This window comes from Zerene cesonia, chromosome 13 (assembly GCF_012273895.1).
Source record: "Zerene cesonia ecotype Mississippi chromosome 13, Zerene_cesonia_1.1, whole genome shotgun sequence".
In the NCBI taxonomy this organism is placed as follows: Eukaryota; Metazoa; Arthropoda; class Insecta; order Lepidoptera; family Pieridae; genus Zerene; species Zerene cesonia.
In genome coordinates this window covers 7,527,596-7,544,805 of record NC_052114.1, presented here as the reverse complement: position 1 = coordinate 7,544,805, position 17,210 = coordinate 7,527,596, and the positions used below count along the sequence as shown (strand labels likewise).

At 34.9% G+C, this 17,210-nt stretch overlaps 1 protein-coding gene across 3 annotated transcripts in view; it reads right to left on the bottom strand.

Annotated features, from left to right (window-relative positions):
• LOC119831491 (GATA-binding factor C-like) overlaps positions 1 to 17,210 on the bottom strand; it is a 64,891-nt gene that overhangs the window by 36,664 nt on the left and 11,017 nt on the right. For 2 of the 3 annotated variants that reach the window (XM_038354877.1, XM_038354876.1), the window contains 2 exons: positions 9,853 to 10,383; positions 569 to 720 (listed from right to left, as the gene is read on the bottom strand). In XM_038354877.1, coding sequence (XP_038210805.1) covers positions 569 to 720; positions 9,853 to 10,383 — 683 coding nt within the window. The remainder of the gene's footprint in view (positions 1 to 568; positions 721 to 9,852; positions 10,384 to 17,210) is intronic. The other variant, XM_038354878.1, reaches the window with a different exon arrangement.

Sequence of the window (17,210 nt, the reverse complement as noted above, 5' to 3'; positions counted from 1 at the left end):
GCACGGGCCACTCGTTAGGCGAACATGCCGCTCCGACGTGACGTCTCGACGAAAATGTCGCATTGTTTCAGTTTTATGCGTCCCCGGCCTTAGATTAAACGTTAAGTGGAAGATTTATGGCGGTCATAGAGAGGCTAGTTTTGGGACGCTGTGGTCTTTCGTCGAAACGCTCAGGTTTCTTAAGGGGCCAATTTGTGGGAGCGCTTAATGTCATGTCGTGCTCATATGCATGCCCCGCCTTTTATTGCTGCCCCTTAACTGTAAACAACACCCATTCTGCTTGTCTTGGATATTAAGTTTATATTGTTTGGTTCAATAAAGTACGAGTTTTATGGACTGTTTAAAGGGTGTCCAAATCTTTAATATTCTGTACGATGTGAGTTTTTAAAAATTTAAACAACAGGAATTCCGAGAGAGAAAATTTAAACTGACGGCAAATGAGCTTTAAGACAGGCTGTATGCCTGTAGTTATTGAACATTTATATCTCCGACTGAAAAGATTACAAAAGAGTCCCTACGCGCTTCGTATTAGAACACAAGCATAAAACAAAATTGGTCGGATTCTTACACTCACCAATCTTCGTTTTGGCTTGATGAGCGGTCGGTTCTGTCCGTTCATCTTATAGTATAGCCCGCAAGCGTTGCAGAGGTAGTGCCCCGTGCCGTCGCGTCTCCAGAGAGGGGTGCTAGTCGCTCCGCAGTTCACGCACTCACGACCCTCTGTGGAAAACAATATGTTAGTTGTATTTTTAAATCATCTAAAACACCCTATTGGATCGGATTATTAAAACCTTACCAAACCTGACATGTATTGAATTTATTATCAAAACAGTTTAGTATCGGATCGAGCACATTTGATAAACTTAATTTTCAGAATGAGCAATGAGATTTTGTGAAGAATGGATTTGAAAATAAAAAAAAGAATTAAAAATAAAATAATCTGTTAAAGATAAAAAATATAGAAATGCGAGTACAATGAGATGAGATGAGATGTTTTAGTAAACTAAAGATGATTTGATTACCTGTCTCCTGGCAGGCTGGGGAAGATGAGAGAAAAATCACATTCAGAAACAATCACCAATCAAATATAACTATTTACTTAAGCATGCAACACAAACAAATTACAAAACACTACAAACCATCAATTCCCCAATTAATAATAATAACTACCATCATTTTTAATATTAATTAACAAGAGAAAGCAAGACAAGTTTCGCTCGTTGAAATACATCAAGATTTTTTTACACGCAAGGAAAATTTAGATATAACGATATTATATTATTACTGGTCATGCAAAGTCGAGCCTTATAAATTCAATGCTTGTTGTTAAAAAAATAACTCCCGATTGATGTAACAATTAAATAAATATAAAACTGATAAGGGTAAATTATTACAAAACTGAATGGGTAATTACTGCATAAATAAAAAGTAACTATTGTCTATACAAATATTTTTACTACGTAAGATAGAAAAAATGTTGTTGCAAAAAAAATGCTATGAGCAATAAATGGAATCAGAGCAGAACAAGTTTAAATTACTATACACATGCTAATACGCTTTGTAATTGTATTATAATCGCGTTTAAAACAATTTCTACGAAGCACCACATCTCAACCATAAATATAAACAGAAACTTACTATCTACGCTTAATAAAATCTATGGAATTATAAGGCGAAATGCTTTTGTAACAAAAGTAAGATTATTGTCAAGGCATGCCAATAAGAAAACATTTTTATAAACCCTCAAGATGAGAAGCCCTCTGGAAGAATACTTATTCGATTACTTGATATCACATGTACGAACGTAATTCGCGACCGTTTATTAAGGATTCGAAAGAGGTGAGTAATTACTTGCTACTAAAAATTGTTAAGAAGGATGCGTTCACTCACATATGGGATGCTCGCGCACCGCCCACAATTTCTCTCTAAACTCGATTACAATATCGATGATTTACCGAGGTCGAATATAAAATCTCATCTCGTTACACCTTCGTATCCTTTTAAAAAGTTCCCACAAAATACACCCGTTTAATTCATTCAGCCAACCTTATCTTAAACAATATTTTCGAATAAAATACGCTTTGATAATATAACATACCTCGTTACAAACTTATTAAAACCGCGGTTTATGTGACAGAATTTTTTCTTTAATTAGTGCCATTATATTTTTTAAGTACCAATTTGAATTAGAGGTTTTTATTTATGCTCGCCGTGGTTGAATTCAATAAACAAATGAACCTTTTTTGCTGCTCGCAAAGTGGCCACATTCTGTCTTATACAACGAGTTTATTGCCCTACTGATAAAATCTGCGAAGTGTATCGGTAGATATCTATATCATAATAACACATATCTCGATCTGATTATCCAAGTTCCCAGATATACGCAACGATGCGCTGAATAAATAATGATGGCCGCGCCAGGATTTCAACCGACGGTGAAAGTGGCCCAATGTCTCATAGAAAAAATATACCTATAAAAACAAAATGTTCCCGATGCTTTAGGCACTTGGGCCATTCATCTTTTTTTGTATATAAAACCAGATCACAACCGGCAATTAAATCTCCCGGGCCTTATCGAAAACTTATTGCGATCGAACCGACAACTCACTTTTTGGATTAACCCTTTTATTTTTTAATATTGCTCCGGTAAAACCTGTAATTTGCTACAAGGTTTCTAATAAATAAACATCAATAGTGATTATTAGAAAAAATAACAGGATATTAGACGGAGCGTGGGGTATCATGAGACTGTCCCGTGTAGACATTGATTTTGTTCAATAGTAACATCTATATTGGTAAAACGTTTGTGAAAGTAGAAGCAGCCGGCGGCGAGCGCAAGATTTACAGCCGCCTGCCCCTATTCTAAGCCGAAATCATATGTATTATTAAACGAAGAAACTAGCGTTTTGATTAATTACTCCATAATAAAACAGAGCGGGTAAACGTAAGAACGTAGTATAAATGTTATAACTATGCCTTCATATTTCGGCTATCGAATGATCTACCGGCTCAACTGTCCGAACGTGATTTCGACATGAAATAAAGATATCACTGCGCACGTAACGGTGCCTGTCCAGTTTGAGATAAACCTATCCTAAAAGGCTGCAGAAGTTTGAGCGAAAAATTCCAGTGTTTGTTCAAAATTAGAATGCGGCTCGCTCTTTATTGCCCGGAGTGACGTGCGGTCGTGACGCGGCGGTGCTACGTGACCGCGATAAAAGATTTTCATCTGCCATATTTACGTAGCCGAGTGGGCGGTTTTTATATTTCGAGACTCTCCAAGCGACTACTCCTGCCCCGTCGAGAGCGCAAAACTTTTCACACGCCCCTCATGCGTGGGGAAAACAGATCTCCATCAAATTCACGTATTTGACTGACACTGTTATCCTCAAGAGGTGTAGCCCCAACGCTTCCAAACCGATCGAAACTCGGATGTAACTATGGAACAAACTAAAGCAGTAATGGGAAATGAGGGACTAATTCTCTCCCGTGTACCGTGACGCTCTCTCGGCGCACCGGCCCATCAACACGTAACGGAGGCTATTTTGCATACAAGCCATTAAATTATTGCTTAAAACTTATTCTTTGTTGCGCCACAGAGGCTGTTATTACGCCTTAATTATATGTAAGTATGCAAATAGAAACTGGAAGCCAATCTCGGGCGTTGTTTTCACTAGTCGGTATGATACAAATCGAAGGTGAATTTCGATTATAATAATGTAGTGTAGGAACGATACGCGATGTTATGTGAAGGAATGAAGTCATTTTTCACGGCGCCTGCACTGGCGGGCGGCCATTCATATTTGCATTGGTTATTAGCATACGGCCAGATAATTACGTTTGACGGCGGAGCAACGAACAGTTGCAATGAACTCCCAGTAATTATACGTACAAGGGCTTCATCACACATATACGCAGAAGGAATCTATTTACTGTTTTCACTGGATATAACTGTTGTATACAAATTTGAACATAAATGTTTATTTAAATTTTTTAATTAAACTATTCAATGAATTTCCGTCGAAGTCATATGCAAATGTTAGTGCAATTGTATCCCACAATGTTGCCAGCAGACCGTGACGTTCGTTGTACACAATAGTCGACTACAAAAATATTCATTAACGCCCGGTTACCAAACGTGAATAGGCTAAGAACAATGGTGTAATGAAAATTTCCAAATTTCTAAATCGACTCTTATATATGGCTTAGAGTCACGCATCGGAACTTTTGGATGAAGATTTATTGGTGTTTGTAAGGATTTTTCTGTTACTAAGTTTATTAGGAATAATTTTAATTTTTTAAGGCGAGATGTTCTTTTTTTTTAATTTTGACACATATTTACCAGTATTTTTTTGTTTTATTTTGATTACTTCTCATATAAATTACAGCAGCACTATTCAGTGCACAAGAGGTACATAGTTTGATATTCAAAGACCCTAATTTTTTACAGAATAAAGGTAAATTTTCTGTATAATAACACATTTGAATGAAATTATGCTAAATAAATATAGTTACTTCAAAATAGCTCTTAACACTAACATAAAAAGTATTGTTTTCTATAAAAACTGATACACCTCTACAATTAGAAGTACCACTTCATTCCTGCTGCCCGCCAGCCCGTGACACGCGGATGTACATGAGAAATATTAAAATTACTTCATACCAATATGACATTTATGTCTTTATGACAGCGGCGGATTTTGAATGCATTTTTCGGATATTAGTTTGGAATCTGGTACGTAGCGGTTAGGTTCGCTAATTGGTTGCGCAACTTTCTTCGAAACATCTTAGCAACATTACGTGAGGCGAATAGAAATGTCCCTGCACATTATAATTCGCAAAATACATGCTCGATTATGACTCATAGGGCCTTGTGTTTAAAGCCATAACATTCAAAAGTGCATTAAGTTCCGTGAGATACATTGCATTTGAATTACTGTCGAAACATTGGAATTGTAGATTAAATTAAATGCCATTTTAGTGAACGTAAGCATTGTTTTAGAAAGTACTCCTACAATTTGCTTTACTCCACAAATAAGCGATCATTGATAGTATTGGATTAAAGCAGTTATAGGATATTTTTATATTTTAATAGTTCTAATGTCATAGAAATGTACTAAAACACCTAGTATAAATTGGAATTGTTCCATGTCCGTTGATATTTTTACTCTGCATACTTACTTTTTATTACTAGATCCTACTACTATTTCATAAAATATGTTTAAAAACCCATGTCTCAATTAGTCGTAATCTTATCTATTTCACCACTAGCGTAAACGTGATATCCCAGTTAAAATGCCCAGCATAAATTAGATACAAGTAGGTTGTATTCATAGGTGAAAATATTCCTTAGTGGAAGCAATATTATGATAATGCGCGGTGCCCGGATGTAACCCATTCCATTGTGCGAAGTGACCTCGTAGTCATGTGCTAAACAAGCGGATTCAGATGAAACTAACGCTTTTAAATCTTTAATAAATTACAGCAACTGTATACATTTTGCGGCTATTGATTTCGGTCCAGTAACGGGTCATGGACGCTGATGAACTATTCTAAGAGTTCTATTGTAAGAGAAGTTATTTTATGATAAAAAGGACATCATGTATTATATTGATAGTTTTATATTATACTTTTGGGTAAGATCTTAATATCTGTGCCTACGTATGATTTGATGTCTGTGTAAATTATATAGAAGATGGATGTCGAACGAAGTAGCAAAAATTAAATAAGTTATATTATACCAAAAAAATATATAAAATCCGTCATGGTAACTCACTTCGTTATTCGTACAATTTTACAACCTCCTTAATAATACAAAAAACTTTTTATACATTTAAAAAAATGAACTTAATGTTGCCAACAACATTTTAAACTCAAATAAGACATAACTTAGTGTTATTGTAATTTTTGAACCATTTAAAAGAAAACCGTTGCGTCATTCCATACCCATTCCAAATTGAAGTCAGTGTCAATACATATTACTAATATATCGATTTATTTTATATAATTGACAGGGTCATTGCCAAGTCTACCTGCAATAGACCAACATATCCTGCCGAGTAAAGCTTTGGTGAACGTTATCCTTGAACCGCTGGCTGAGGTCGGCTGCGGAATTCTAAGTAAACTTTACCGATACGTACCGGAAAAATAAATAAACAAAGACTATGATAAATCTATAGTTAATATTATACCGCGAAAATTACATCTTTACCAAACTACGTTACATATATGTATTTCGAAAGATTTTCTTTGTTAAGATAAAAAAGAAGGAAACTCGATCAATTTTAAAAATACTTTTACTATGAGAAAACTACTATTTTTACCTTTACGTTTCTTTGGCTTTTTTTCTACCGGTCGGTCTGTGAGAAACCGGGCAATCGGATTGTCAAAAATTCTTTGTCATTTTTTAAATTTTCCATTTAAAATGAAAGACAAGAATTGGTTAATATATGCGTACAAAGCCACCGTGTTGAGTTAGCTTAGTGGGATTTCTTGATTTAATTAAAATAAATGAAAACAAGAAAATTCTACATTTTTTGCTAGTTATTATTAATTCTTATATTTAAGCTAATTCATACGCAAATTCATACGGGTTCCTTTTGAAAATTTTGATACAATATAATATTCCAATACAAAAAAATATTACACAAAAAAGTGTTCTTACTATTCCTACTAATATTATAAATGCGAAAGTTTGTAAGGATGTATGTGTATGTTTGTTGCTCTTTCACGCAAAAACTACTGAACCGATTGCAATTAAATTGGTACGTAGACAGCTGGACAACTGAAATAACATAAAAGCAACTTTTTATCCCGACATTCCTACGGGATACGGACTTACGCGGGTGAAACCGCGGGGCGCAGCTAGTAATTATCTATAAATTTGCGCAAAAGTCAAGTACAAAAACATATTTATCAGTTTATTATATTGATTGTTGTCGCAATATTGCATTTGAATTTAAATTTCATAGCAAAAAGGTCTAGTTTACAGTTCGTATGCAAAAACATGGAAATGTAATAATAAATGTAATAAATGCTGATTATAGAGCCATAAAATATTTATGAAGCCTCAATCCGTATGATTTTCAGATAATTCCTTCACATTAGTATCATCAATGTTGCAATGAACAAAATAAAGACACTTTTAAACGTTTAGTAAATTAAATAATCGCAGTTATCGATTAAATAAATAAACTGAGACGCATTTTCCAATTACCTCCCCCATCGGAACTTTTTGTACACTTTAGAACGAGTTTCACACACGAGCTATTGCGTTGGCATTGTAGTTATTAAATACTTTATTATTGTTGATTTAGGATTTATCAAAAATCTAAATATATTTTAAGATAAAGTATACTTATCAATATTTCGTCCCTTGATACCAAAACTTACTAAAAAAAATTATGTAACACTTACCTTATATCCTATTAGATATCCTAAGCCTACTTATGGTTTGCCCTTAAAAAGTTAAATTAGCATATTTTATTAAGGTACATGTATTTAAGAGTTCAATTTATAAAGCAATTATAGATATTTTTCCCACTTCACACACAGCTCATATATAACATTCACATAAATATTGTCAATAAAGCAAATAAAAACGTTGCGTTTCCGCCAGTGCTTATTATCACACCATATCTAATGACGCTTTGACAACCTGCCTCATAGTTCAGTTTTTCTTCAACAATTAACGAGTGACTTTTTCAATACGATGCCAATTACTGCCTTGAGAAATTCCGCTAACACTAGATCCGCTCCCCGTGGGATATTTATACTCAATATTTAATAACGATATTGCGAAAGTGTTAATTTATATCTATAGCGATTTTACGATGTTAAAGTAGGTATATAAGTTGTTTTTCATATAATTTGAACGCTTGCTTCAACCTAGAGGTAATCGTGTTTAAAAGCTCTCTGAGATAAATATTGCTATATTAACGTAGACTACATCAAAGTAGCAAAATTACGATCGATATTAAATATCCAATGAACATAATTCTATTTAATATCAACGTCCGTTATATTCCGAGCATTATAAGAGACAATAAGTACTGCCTTTTGTTCCCGACCATTGTCAAAGCTTTATGAGAGTTATAATTACATATTTATGTATAAAATAAAGCGCTCTTGTTGTACAATAATGTTGAGTAATTCGCAGTAACACGGGGTATTCGTCATATTACTGTGGGGTCTTGATTGCGAAAACTACACATACAATTGTTAGGAACAATGGTCGCATTAACATTAAAGGTCAGTGAAACAATATATAATATTAAAGATTTAATTATTGTATTGCCAAATTGAAATCTTATTTCATTTAAACTCATTTGCACGGATTTCGCAATAAAATTTTCGAAGAATTGACAATGCCTTAAATATTGATTATCAGTGATCACATTTTGTGTAGGTCGTGTTTTAAATAACATTCAAAAAATTATGTATAAGTAAGTAAGAAGGTCATAATTTTTATTAATTTAAATGGATTCACCAAACAATAGTAGGTACCAACCAATATGAAATAATTTTCAATCTCTATTTAACCACACTAATAAAGCGTATGCATTTCATTTAAATTGTACATGAGTAAGGTTTTTATATTCTGACACGAAAATTGTCTATAATAAAAACGGTATTAAGTAAACAAGATTGACATACTTTCGTCATAGCATAATTTCAAAAATCGTTCCGAAAATTAAAACCGAGCCACGTGAAACAATAGCACCCACCAATTAGGTAATGAGAAACTTAACTTGCTTAGAAGCTTGTTCACATGTCACTTAAACAATGAACCGACGAATAAATATACGAAAATTGCTCCACAGATTAAAGCGTAATTAATCGCTTTTACTCACCAATTTTATGTAACATTATTTATTTAATCTTAATGCTAGGTTATTACCGTAATGAATGCAAATATTGTATTATTGAATCGGACGTAGAACGTTAATAAATTAGACGTTAAGGTCTTGAGCTAGGTCGTTACTTTCCGATTTGTATTAATTCAATTGCTATTCGAAATAGAATTATAACAAACCCTAACGAAACTGCCTTCCATGTCATGCAGTAAAATGTTTATGCACTTCATATCATACAAGACGTGTAAATATTTCAATTCTATAAAAAATATATATTAACAAGTTTACATAAGAAAAACCTTTATGCGAAGCGAAGAAGTCTGTTTTGTAGCACAACATTCAAATTGTGTTACCCGATAATCTAATATCTATATATAAAATTCGCGTGTCACAATATTAGTTACCATACTCCTACAAAACGGCTGGACCGTTTCCATGAAATTTTCTGTGCATATCGGGTAGGTAGATTCGGCCAACATCTAATTTTCATACCGCTAAATGATAAGAGAATGTATAGTATTATATCATTTTGTACATTAGTAAAACCAACACCAATAAAACTATGATTAGTTAGCCGCCACCGTTTTAGTAAAGCGTTATTGGGACACCAGAACACCAGTGAATGTGAGTGAACACGTGAAATTATCCCGGTGCAAGTTATACGCTTATCAGACCATTATCTAGACTAGACGAAGTTATCAATACCGAATTGTAATAGACATATTGTACTGTGAAAACAGTATGTGATGGTTATTAGAAGCGCTTTCATGTCACAAATTTATACCTCGAGCTAACTACAATAAAATTAAACATTTTCCTCAAATCGTTTAGTTCAAACTTGACAGATATCTTTAACATATTATAAAAAAGTGTCTCAAATTGGTCGAATTTGGTTGTTACTTGATAGTAAGCCATAAGATTGTACGTCTGAATGATCGGATAAGCGTTCGGTGTGAGTGCGAGCGAGCGAGTGCAGTATACGTCCGCGCGAACTCACCAGCGCTCGTTCGCGTCTTGTTCGGACGCGGTTTTTGCTGCTGCGCACTATATCCCTTCCCCTGGTAGTTGTAGTAGTCGCCGCCGGCGGCGTTGTATTGCGCGTTGTATTCTCCAGAGGGCTGACTCTCTTGAGGACACGAGTCAGATTGCGCACCTTCGCGTTGTTTCGACGGCGCCCCCATCATAGGTTTGACGTCGCCGCATAGAGGGAGTTCTTGCTGTTGCTGCATGAACGCGACGCTCATGGCGGTGGCGTGCGCGACGGCGGCCTGGTAGTCCTGCTGGCCCAGCGCCGCAGCTGCAACCGAATCGGGCGTGGAGTCTTTGGGAGGGGTCGGGGGGAAGGAGAACAGGGGGTGGGGGTGCGGGTGCTGTGCGGGGGAGAGGGGTTTGTCCGCCGGCGCGCCATCCTGCTGGAAGCCGCTGCCCCACGCCCCGCTGCCGAGGGCTTTGGAGTCGAGCCACGGGTGTAAAGGTGTGTGGAAGTGCGGCCTGCACACTTGACCACTACCACTACTTAACGTTCGACCTAGAAAGAAAACAGTTGCGTTAAATAAACTATGGTTTTCTGCTTTAAATTTAACTTGTACTAATAACTGCTCGATATTCGACATGAGAATAAACTACGCAATACGTGCTATCAAAACAAAAGAAAAAGTAAATTAAAGCAATTTAAATATAAATATTGTATAATAAATAGACATCAGACTATCGCAAGCCTTTAATTGAACGAAAATGAATAGCCTAATTACTTTATTAAGATGGTATAGATAACATTTTCATAATAATAGAACTATTTCACATGACATCTTCATTGTTTAGAATTAACGTTATATTAAAAATAAATATAATGGCTATTTGATAATTCGTACACAATATGTCAAGCCACGACGCGGTAAAAACAAAGGCTGGAGTTTTCCGAACTGTGGCAACAAAGGGCAATTAAAATACCCGGTTGTATGGAAATTTTGTTAATTCAACAATTACTCTGTCAGTATAATTATATAGTGTAGTGATTTGTTTACGTTTTTTATAACTATCTGAAAGTATAAGTAGAGATAAACCATCTGAACTGTAAATCTCTCTCATCTCAGAGTTTCTAATACGATATTCACTCATTAAGAACGTAATTTAACATTTGAAGTTGCCATTGATATGATTTATTCTTAAGAAATACAATTAATAAAATATGTAAGAAATACCTTCAGAAGTACACAGTGAATTATACTTTTTACAAAAAGGTTCCACGTTGGGAAACATTGTATTCACACCTATTATTATTTATTATTTACACACAAAATTATATCATCTACATACATAACATTATTAACTTTCTACTCAATTCAAAATGAATCAGCGACGCAGCATTAATCAAAAGACCAATAAAACATACTGATAGAAACCATGTGTATCAATACAATTTAGGTAAGTTCACTCCCCTTTCAATTTCCACAATTATTATTTAAAGAATACGAACATATGTACGTTTGCAAGGGTGTTTTAATAACTGTGTGACTATTGGTTCACTATTCGAAGGGTACATCCCCTGTGTGTACAATGAAATATCATGCGGTGCACTACGGGCCGCTAATTATTGGCTTCGAAAATGTTAACAGTTTTCAATCGATTCATACATAGTTTGTTTCATATATATGATGCAATTAGCAAATAAATACAGCGCGAAACTTTCCGGATGTATGGATCTCTATGGCTTATTTGAATGCAAAACTCTGACTTGAAAATATTTTCAGTTGATCGTGTAAAGGCTGTTTATAAAATCCCTGCACAAATTTCGATCCGGGTTCCAAGTAATTAAATAATTATCCTACTAATAATATAAATGAGAAAGTTTGTCTCACGCAAAAACTACTGAACCGATTGCAATGAAATTCGGTACGTAGACAGCGGGATAACTGGAATAACATAAAGGCTACTTTATATCCCGATATTCCTACGGGATGCGCGACTTACGCGGGTGAAACCGCGGGGCGCAGCTAGTAATAAATATATTTAGATGCACCAACCAAAGTTACATTTTAAACACATGGACATTCCTTAACGAGAATCAGATAAGACATCAAAGTAAATATCTAAGTAGGTTATACGAACATCTAATGAGGTCATAAACATGAAATCTATAGGATTTATACAACCAGCGTACGATATATGTGAGTGAAGCTCAAATTTAACTAGTTTTTTAACCCTTGCCCGCATCGATCCTGCCCAGGTGTTGATCAGAGTGAGATAAGTCCCAGATTGTTATCAACGTGCACCCGTAGTGTCTAGCACGAGGTAAGTGGGCACACGAAATTCATTAGTGATTGTGTGTTAACAATACTGAACGGGACGGATTCATTTGATGGACCTTTCGATGGGGGCTAAAAACTTGTACGAAATATCTCTGTTAGAACTTGGATATGACTTTTTGTTTAATTCATACGGATTAAAATTACCCTTGTATATAGCAAGTTTTATAAAAAAAAATGTGTTATTTATTATCTAGTTTAATATCACTTATAATGCAAGTTCTAACTAAAAACAAAATTGAACTAGATTAATATAACTTGTCCCAATTATCAAGCCAACATTAGAATTGCTGTTAACCAAATCTCCCAGAAACTAAAAATTAATTCATGAAAAGTACACACGGAAAAACTAATAGCACAATATTAGGCCGCGTACACAACAACGTTTTGACAGCGTCCGCGCCAACCGGGAGCCACCCCTTACAATAGCACCAGATCGGCCGATAACGTGTATGAATAATTTCCCCTATCGCACAATCTAGCCACATGCCCTACCTGCCCCCTACCACGTACCATCAATGTTATGCGACGTTTCAATAAAACCGTCCGTAATGTACAACGGGTTAAATGATTTCGCTAAGCTACTATTTTGGCGGTAATTGTTATCTAAAGTTGTCAAACACAATTGTTTGTTTTTTGTAATTTTTGGAAAGTATATACTATAAGTGTGAATTAAAGATTTATTTATTTTATTTTTATCTAAAATAAATGCCTATTTCATTGCCTCATGCTTTAAACATATTGTTTAAGATTATATAAAGCTATAGATATGTACTATAAATCGCAACGTAATATGTATTGATAAACGCTCGCTGAAATCCATTTCATTTTAAATTCCGCCAATAAATAATGCCGCGAAAAGTACCTAAGCAAACCAACAAGTAAATACGAAATCAAATCATAAACCAATCAAAGCGGGTTCTCACAGCAAACAAAGCACCGGAATTGAACCCCAACCCCTGCCTGTGTCCGCTCGGCAGATGCAACTAGAGATGCTTATCAGGCCGAGCCGCAGGGCATTGCAAGTGTTTTTATAGAGACGCCTCTTTTGTAACGGTTTTTGGTAACATTTTTCATTTACTAACAAATCAATAAATCATTTTAGAAGTGTTCTCTTTACCAATATTTCAATCAATACAATAAATATTTTAAGCTCAGTTAAATCGCAAATCTTTTAATCACACTTTGTAAATGAAAATATTCAAAGAGAATTGTGGAAGCTCGTTTATGTCCTCGCGTTGGCTTAACATGTCACACGTTTCTACTTGGACTTCATAGTTCATACTTTACTGTCCACAATGAAAGGTGAGAGTTGTAGGCGTCAAGGCCACAAAAGCGTCGTCCAGTCTGCCGCAATATATTTGCGAGTACGGCTAGCATCGAAAGTCGTATATTTTTAATAACATAATAGTACTAATAGTCTACTGCACTGTGTTTATGTATTTCAAATATACGTAATAAAAACATTGAGATTTACCTTATAAATACACAATATTTTGTCATATATTTGCTATTAAACTAATATAGTACATAGTAACACAACACTTTAGTGATCAACTTGGTTGCTGTTTGTACGGCCCTATCCGCATGCAAGCTGCGTACCAGCCCGCGTATCAACAGCCTTATTAAACTGTCACGGCAACATATTCCTTAAATACAACGAGTTTAGACGTGTTATCCTTTGTTCTCACACCATCATTACGTGCTCAATCATCGAAACCCGTGTCGCCCTTATGTCCTTAGTTTTAGACATTACTTTACCACAACCGAATCCCTGTGAAATGTCCGACGTGTTAGCGAATGATAAATGTAGGCGTCAATATCGCATATCGGATCTTGCCGTTCGCACGCCGAATTAATTTTAATTTATTGATCGTCGTATCGAGTATTTAAGATACCCACTATAAACATGTGATGCTGAACCATCGATATATTGCATACGATACATCTAAATTGTTATATAATTGTATTTATTATGCTATTCGAGTTGCAGCTAGTTTCGCATGCAAACAAACCCACCGCCCATATTTGGAGTAGGTACAAAATTGACGACTCATAAAAGCAGTTTCCGAATCGATATATATGAATAATTTATTTAAATGAGACGTTTACAGCGTGGGAATATGCAATTTGAGACTTTGGTGACGATTTTTTTTTTGTGATAAATGTGATCAATTTATTACAAAATATTCCCACAATATGTTGAAAATCTTGTAAATATCAAATATACATAATCTGTCGGCTCCAAGGTGACGATGTTAAAGATAACATAATGATATTGTTTACAGATTTTAATAAACAAGTCTCCCGTTTAATTTGATAAATTCAAATGTTGAATTCCATGGTCAAATGCTGTTTTGCATAAATAAAGATTTTTAAATTGCCATCTAACGACATATTAAAAAAAATGATATGGCTCTATTAACACGTTCTTAGGTTTTAGTTTTGATAAATAATTTAATATTTTAAAAAAAGTACACCGTAATAATACAATAAGTATTTGTACTTTAGTAGTAGTTAATTTGCTACTATTGCATTAGCAAGCCCTATGACATTTGAAATGCATTATTTTCCACTATCACATACCTAATAGAACTACACTATACCGCATTAATTCATCATGCCACACATGATGCTATCATTTACATTTACGTAATCATTATGCGCCGATTCAATACAATGTCCTTCTAATTCTTATAAGTGTTCGCCTAAAAAATGTTTTACGATCAGCCAGCCGCGTCCCGAATGGTAAATCGTGAGCCCGGGCGGTCACCTCACGTCACTCTGATTGGATTATAATACTTTTATATTACATTTCTTATTATCGAGCTACTGTACCGTGAGAGGTAACACGAGGAATAACAACTAGCTAATAGAGCACAATGTTGTCACTTGAAGTTCTTTAGTCAATTAGTAATAATTTGATGACACTTTCTTAATTGTAGGACAACACAAAAAGCCCGCATAATGTCCGTTCCCGCGGGTATTCCGGGATGAAAACTTGTATGTCCTTTCTCGGGCCTCAAACCATATTTCCCAACCGGTTCATTGGACAGAGTTTTAGACAAAGTTAATTTCGCGTTTATGATATGCTATCTGCTCCCCGCGGTTTCACCCGCATAAGTCCGTATCCCGTAGGAATATTGGGATAAAAAGTTACCTATATGTTATTCCAGTTGTCCAGCTGTCTACATACCAAATTTCATTGCAATCGTTTCAGTAGTTTTTGTGTGAAAGAGCAACAAACACATACACACATCCTTACAAACTTTCACATTCATAGTATTAGTAGGAAGTAGGGATAAGGTAAAAGAGTAATAAATGTGCCTGCACTAAAAATTGGATGATGTTTTAACGTTCTGTTGTCCCAAAATAGCTATTCAAATTTTATAAGTTCAAGCTATTGCGTATTGACGTTAAAGTTTAAAGGTAAGTAGCGTTTCAACGTACAAATATACTATATATTCATTTCATTAGCGCACCGTATCTTTATATTTATAGACTGTAATGATAATAAAAGTGGTAGATTTACATCCTTCTAGTAACCAAACTAGAATGTCAATATAATTATCGAAACAGCACCCGTTAAGCCATCACGGATTAGAGCGAAGTCTTCGTGGGTGTCTCGCCGAGATTTATGGCCTCATATCAGAACGTTTATAAACTTCCCATAAAAACTATAACCAGTGCTTAATAAATATGAATTGTGAACGGTCTAACAGCGGCCGCGTGGCGATTGTTTTGTATTGGCGCGAAACAGGTTCCATACGATTCGATGTCGCGTTTGCTTACAATATGACCTTATTAAATAGACCTGCATGGTTATTTATGGTACACAGAAAACCTCCTTGTAAACTTTGTATTCCGACTTATTTCTGTGGCTTTACGTTCGCATTAAATATCATTAGGTTTTATTAATGTCGCTATGTGGTACAGGAATTATATACTAAAATTACGTTAATTGAAATCGTATTAAAAATATCGATAGTTGTTCTATTGTTGAAAATCATCAAAACATTCTAAATATTGCTAGTGGTCTCCAGCTTCGTCCGTGGTACAATTTATTTGTATTTATCATAAGTTTATTGCATATTGTATAGTATATAATATATGCAAAGGTGAAAGAATTTTAAAATTACCGTAGTTTCTGAAATCAGCGCGTTAAAACAAAGAAACTCTCAAGCTTTATATTAGTAGTATAATATAAGAAATCCAAAACGTGTGAGTTAATCGCAATAAAACATTTGAGTCCCCAAAAACTAACCTCGAACCTAGATAATTTGAGAACATATTCGGCTGCACCGTAGAATTTCTTTGCATACAAGACATGTAATTTCAAGACTTGCGCCCTGCATACGAATGGTTGACTGTTTCAAACCCGGGGTGGGACATTGTATTTTTATTTTCTTACGAACCCATCACTTCTCATTAAGTGGCGTTTGGAGAATAACTTAACATCACTAATGTCCGGACACGAATTTTATTGTTATTGCATTTTAATAAATTTTTCATTGTTCGATGCCTCGACGATGGCTTTCTTTCGTTTCCGAGTAAGGAAGGAAGTAGACGGGTTTTTGTTTTAGCTGGTATATGACCGGTTAAATTCATATTAAGAGGAGTTATTAACACTTTTGGGACATTATGAGTTTTACTTTGCAAACGTGCATTTTATGTAGCCTGAACTATAGACCAGAAAAATATTTCTATCCCAGTCCTGTACAGATATTTATATATTCCATGTATGTATTCATATAGCTCAGAGTTACTTTCCGAATTAATGAACGGTTATAATATGGTCACTTCAAAGAGATCGGTGTTTAACCACGAAAAGAATCGGTTAGTCAGCTAATGTTACAAATAAAATGTTCGGCGATAGCAGCCATGTTATTTATTTATTTATTTATTTATTTATTTATAATTCTTTATTGTACAAACTTAGAAACAACAAGAACACAGTAAACAGAAAAAAAAATACATCGTTTGTACAAGAGGCGGCCTTATTGCTTAACAGCAATCTCTGCCAGGCAACCTGGTAGGAAAGGAAATGTAC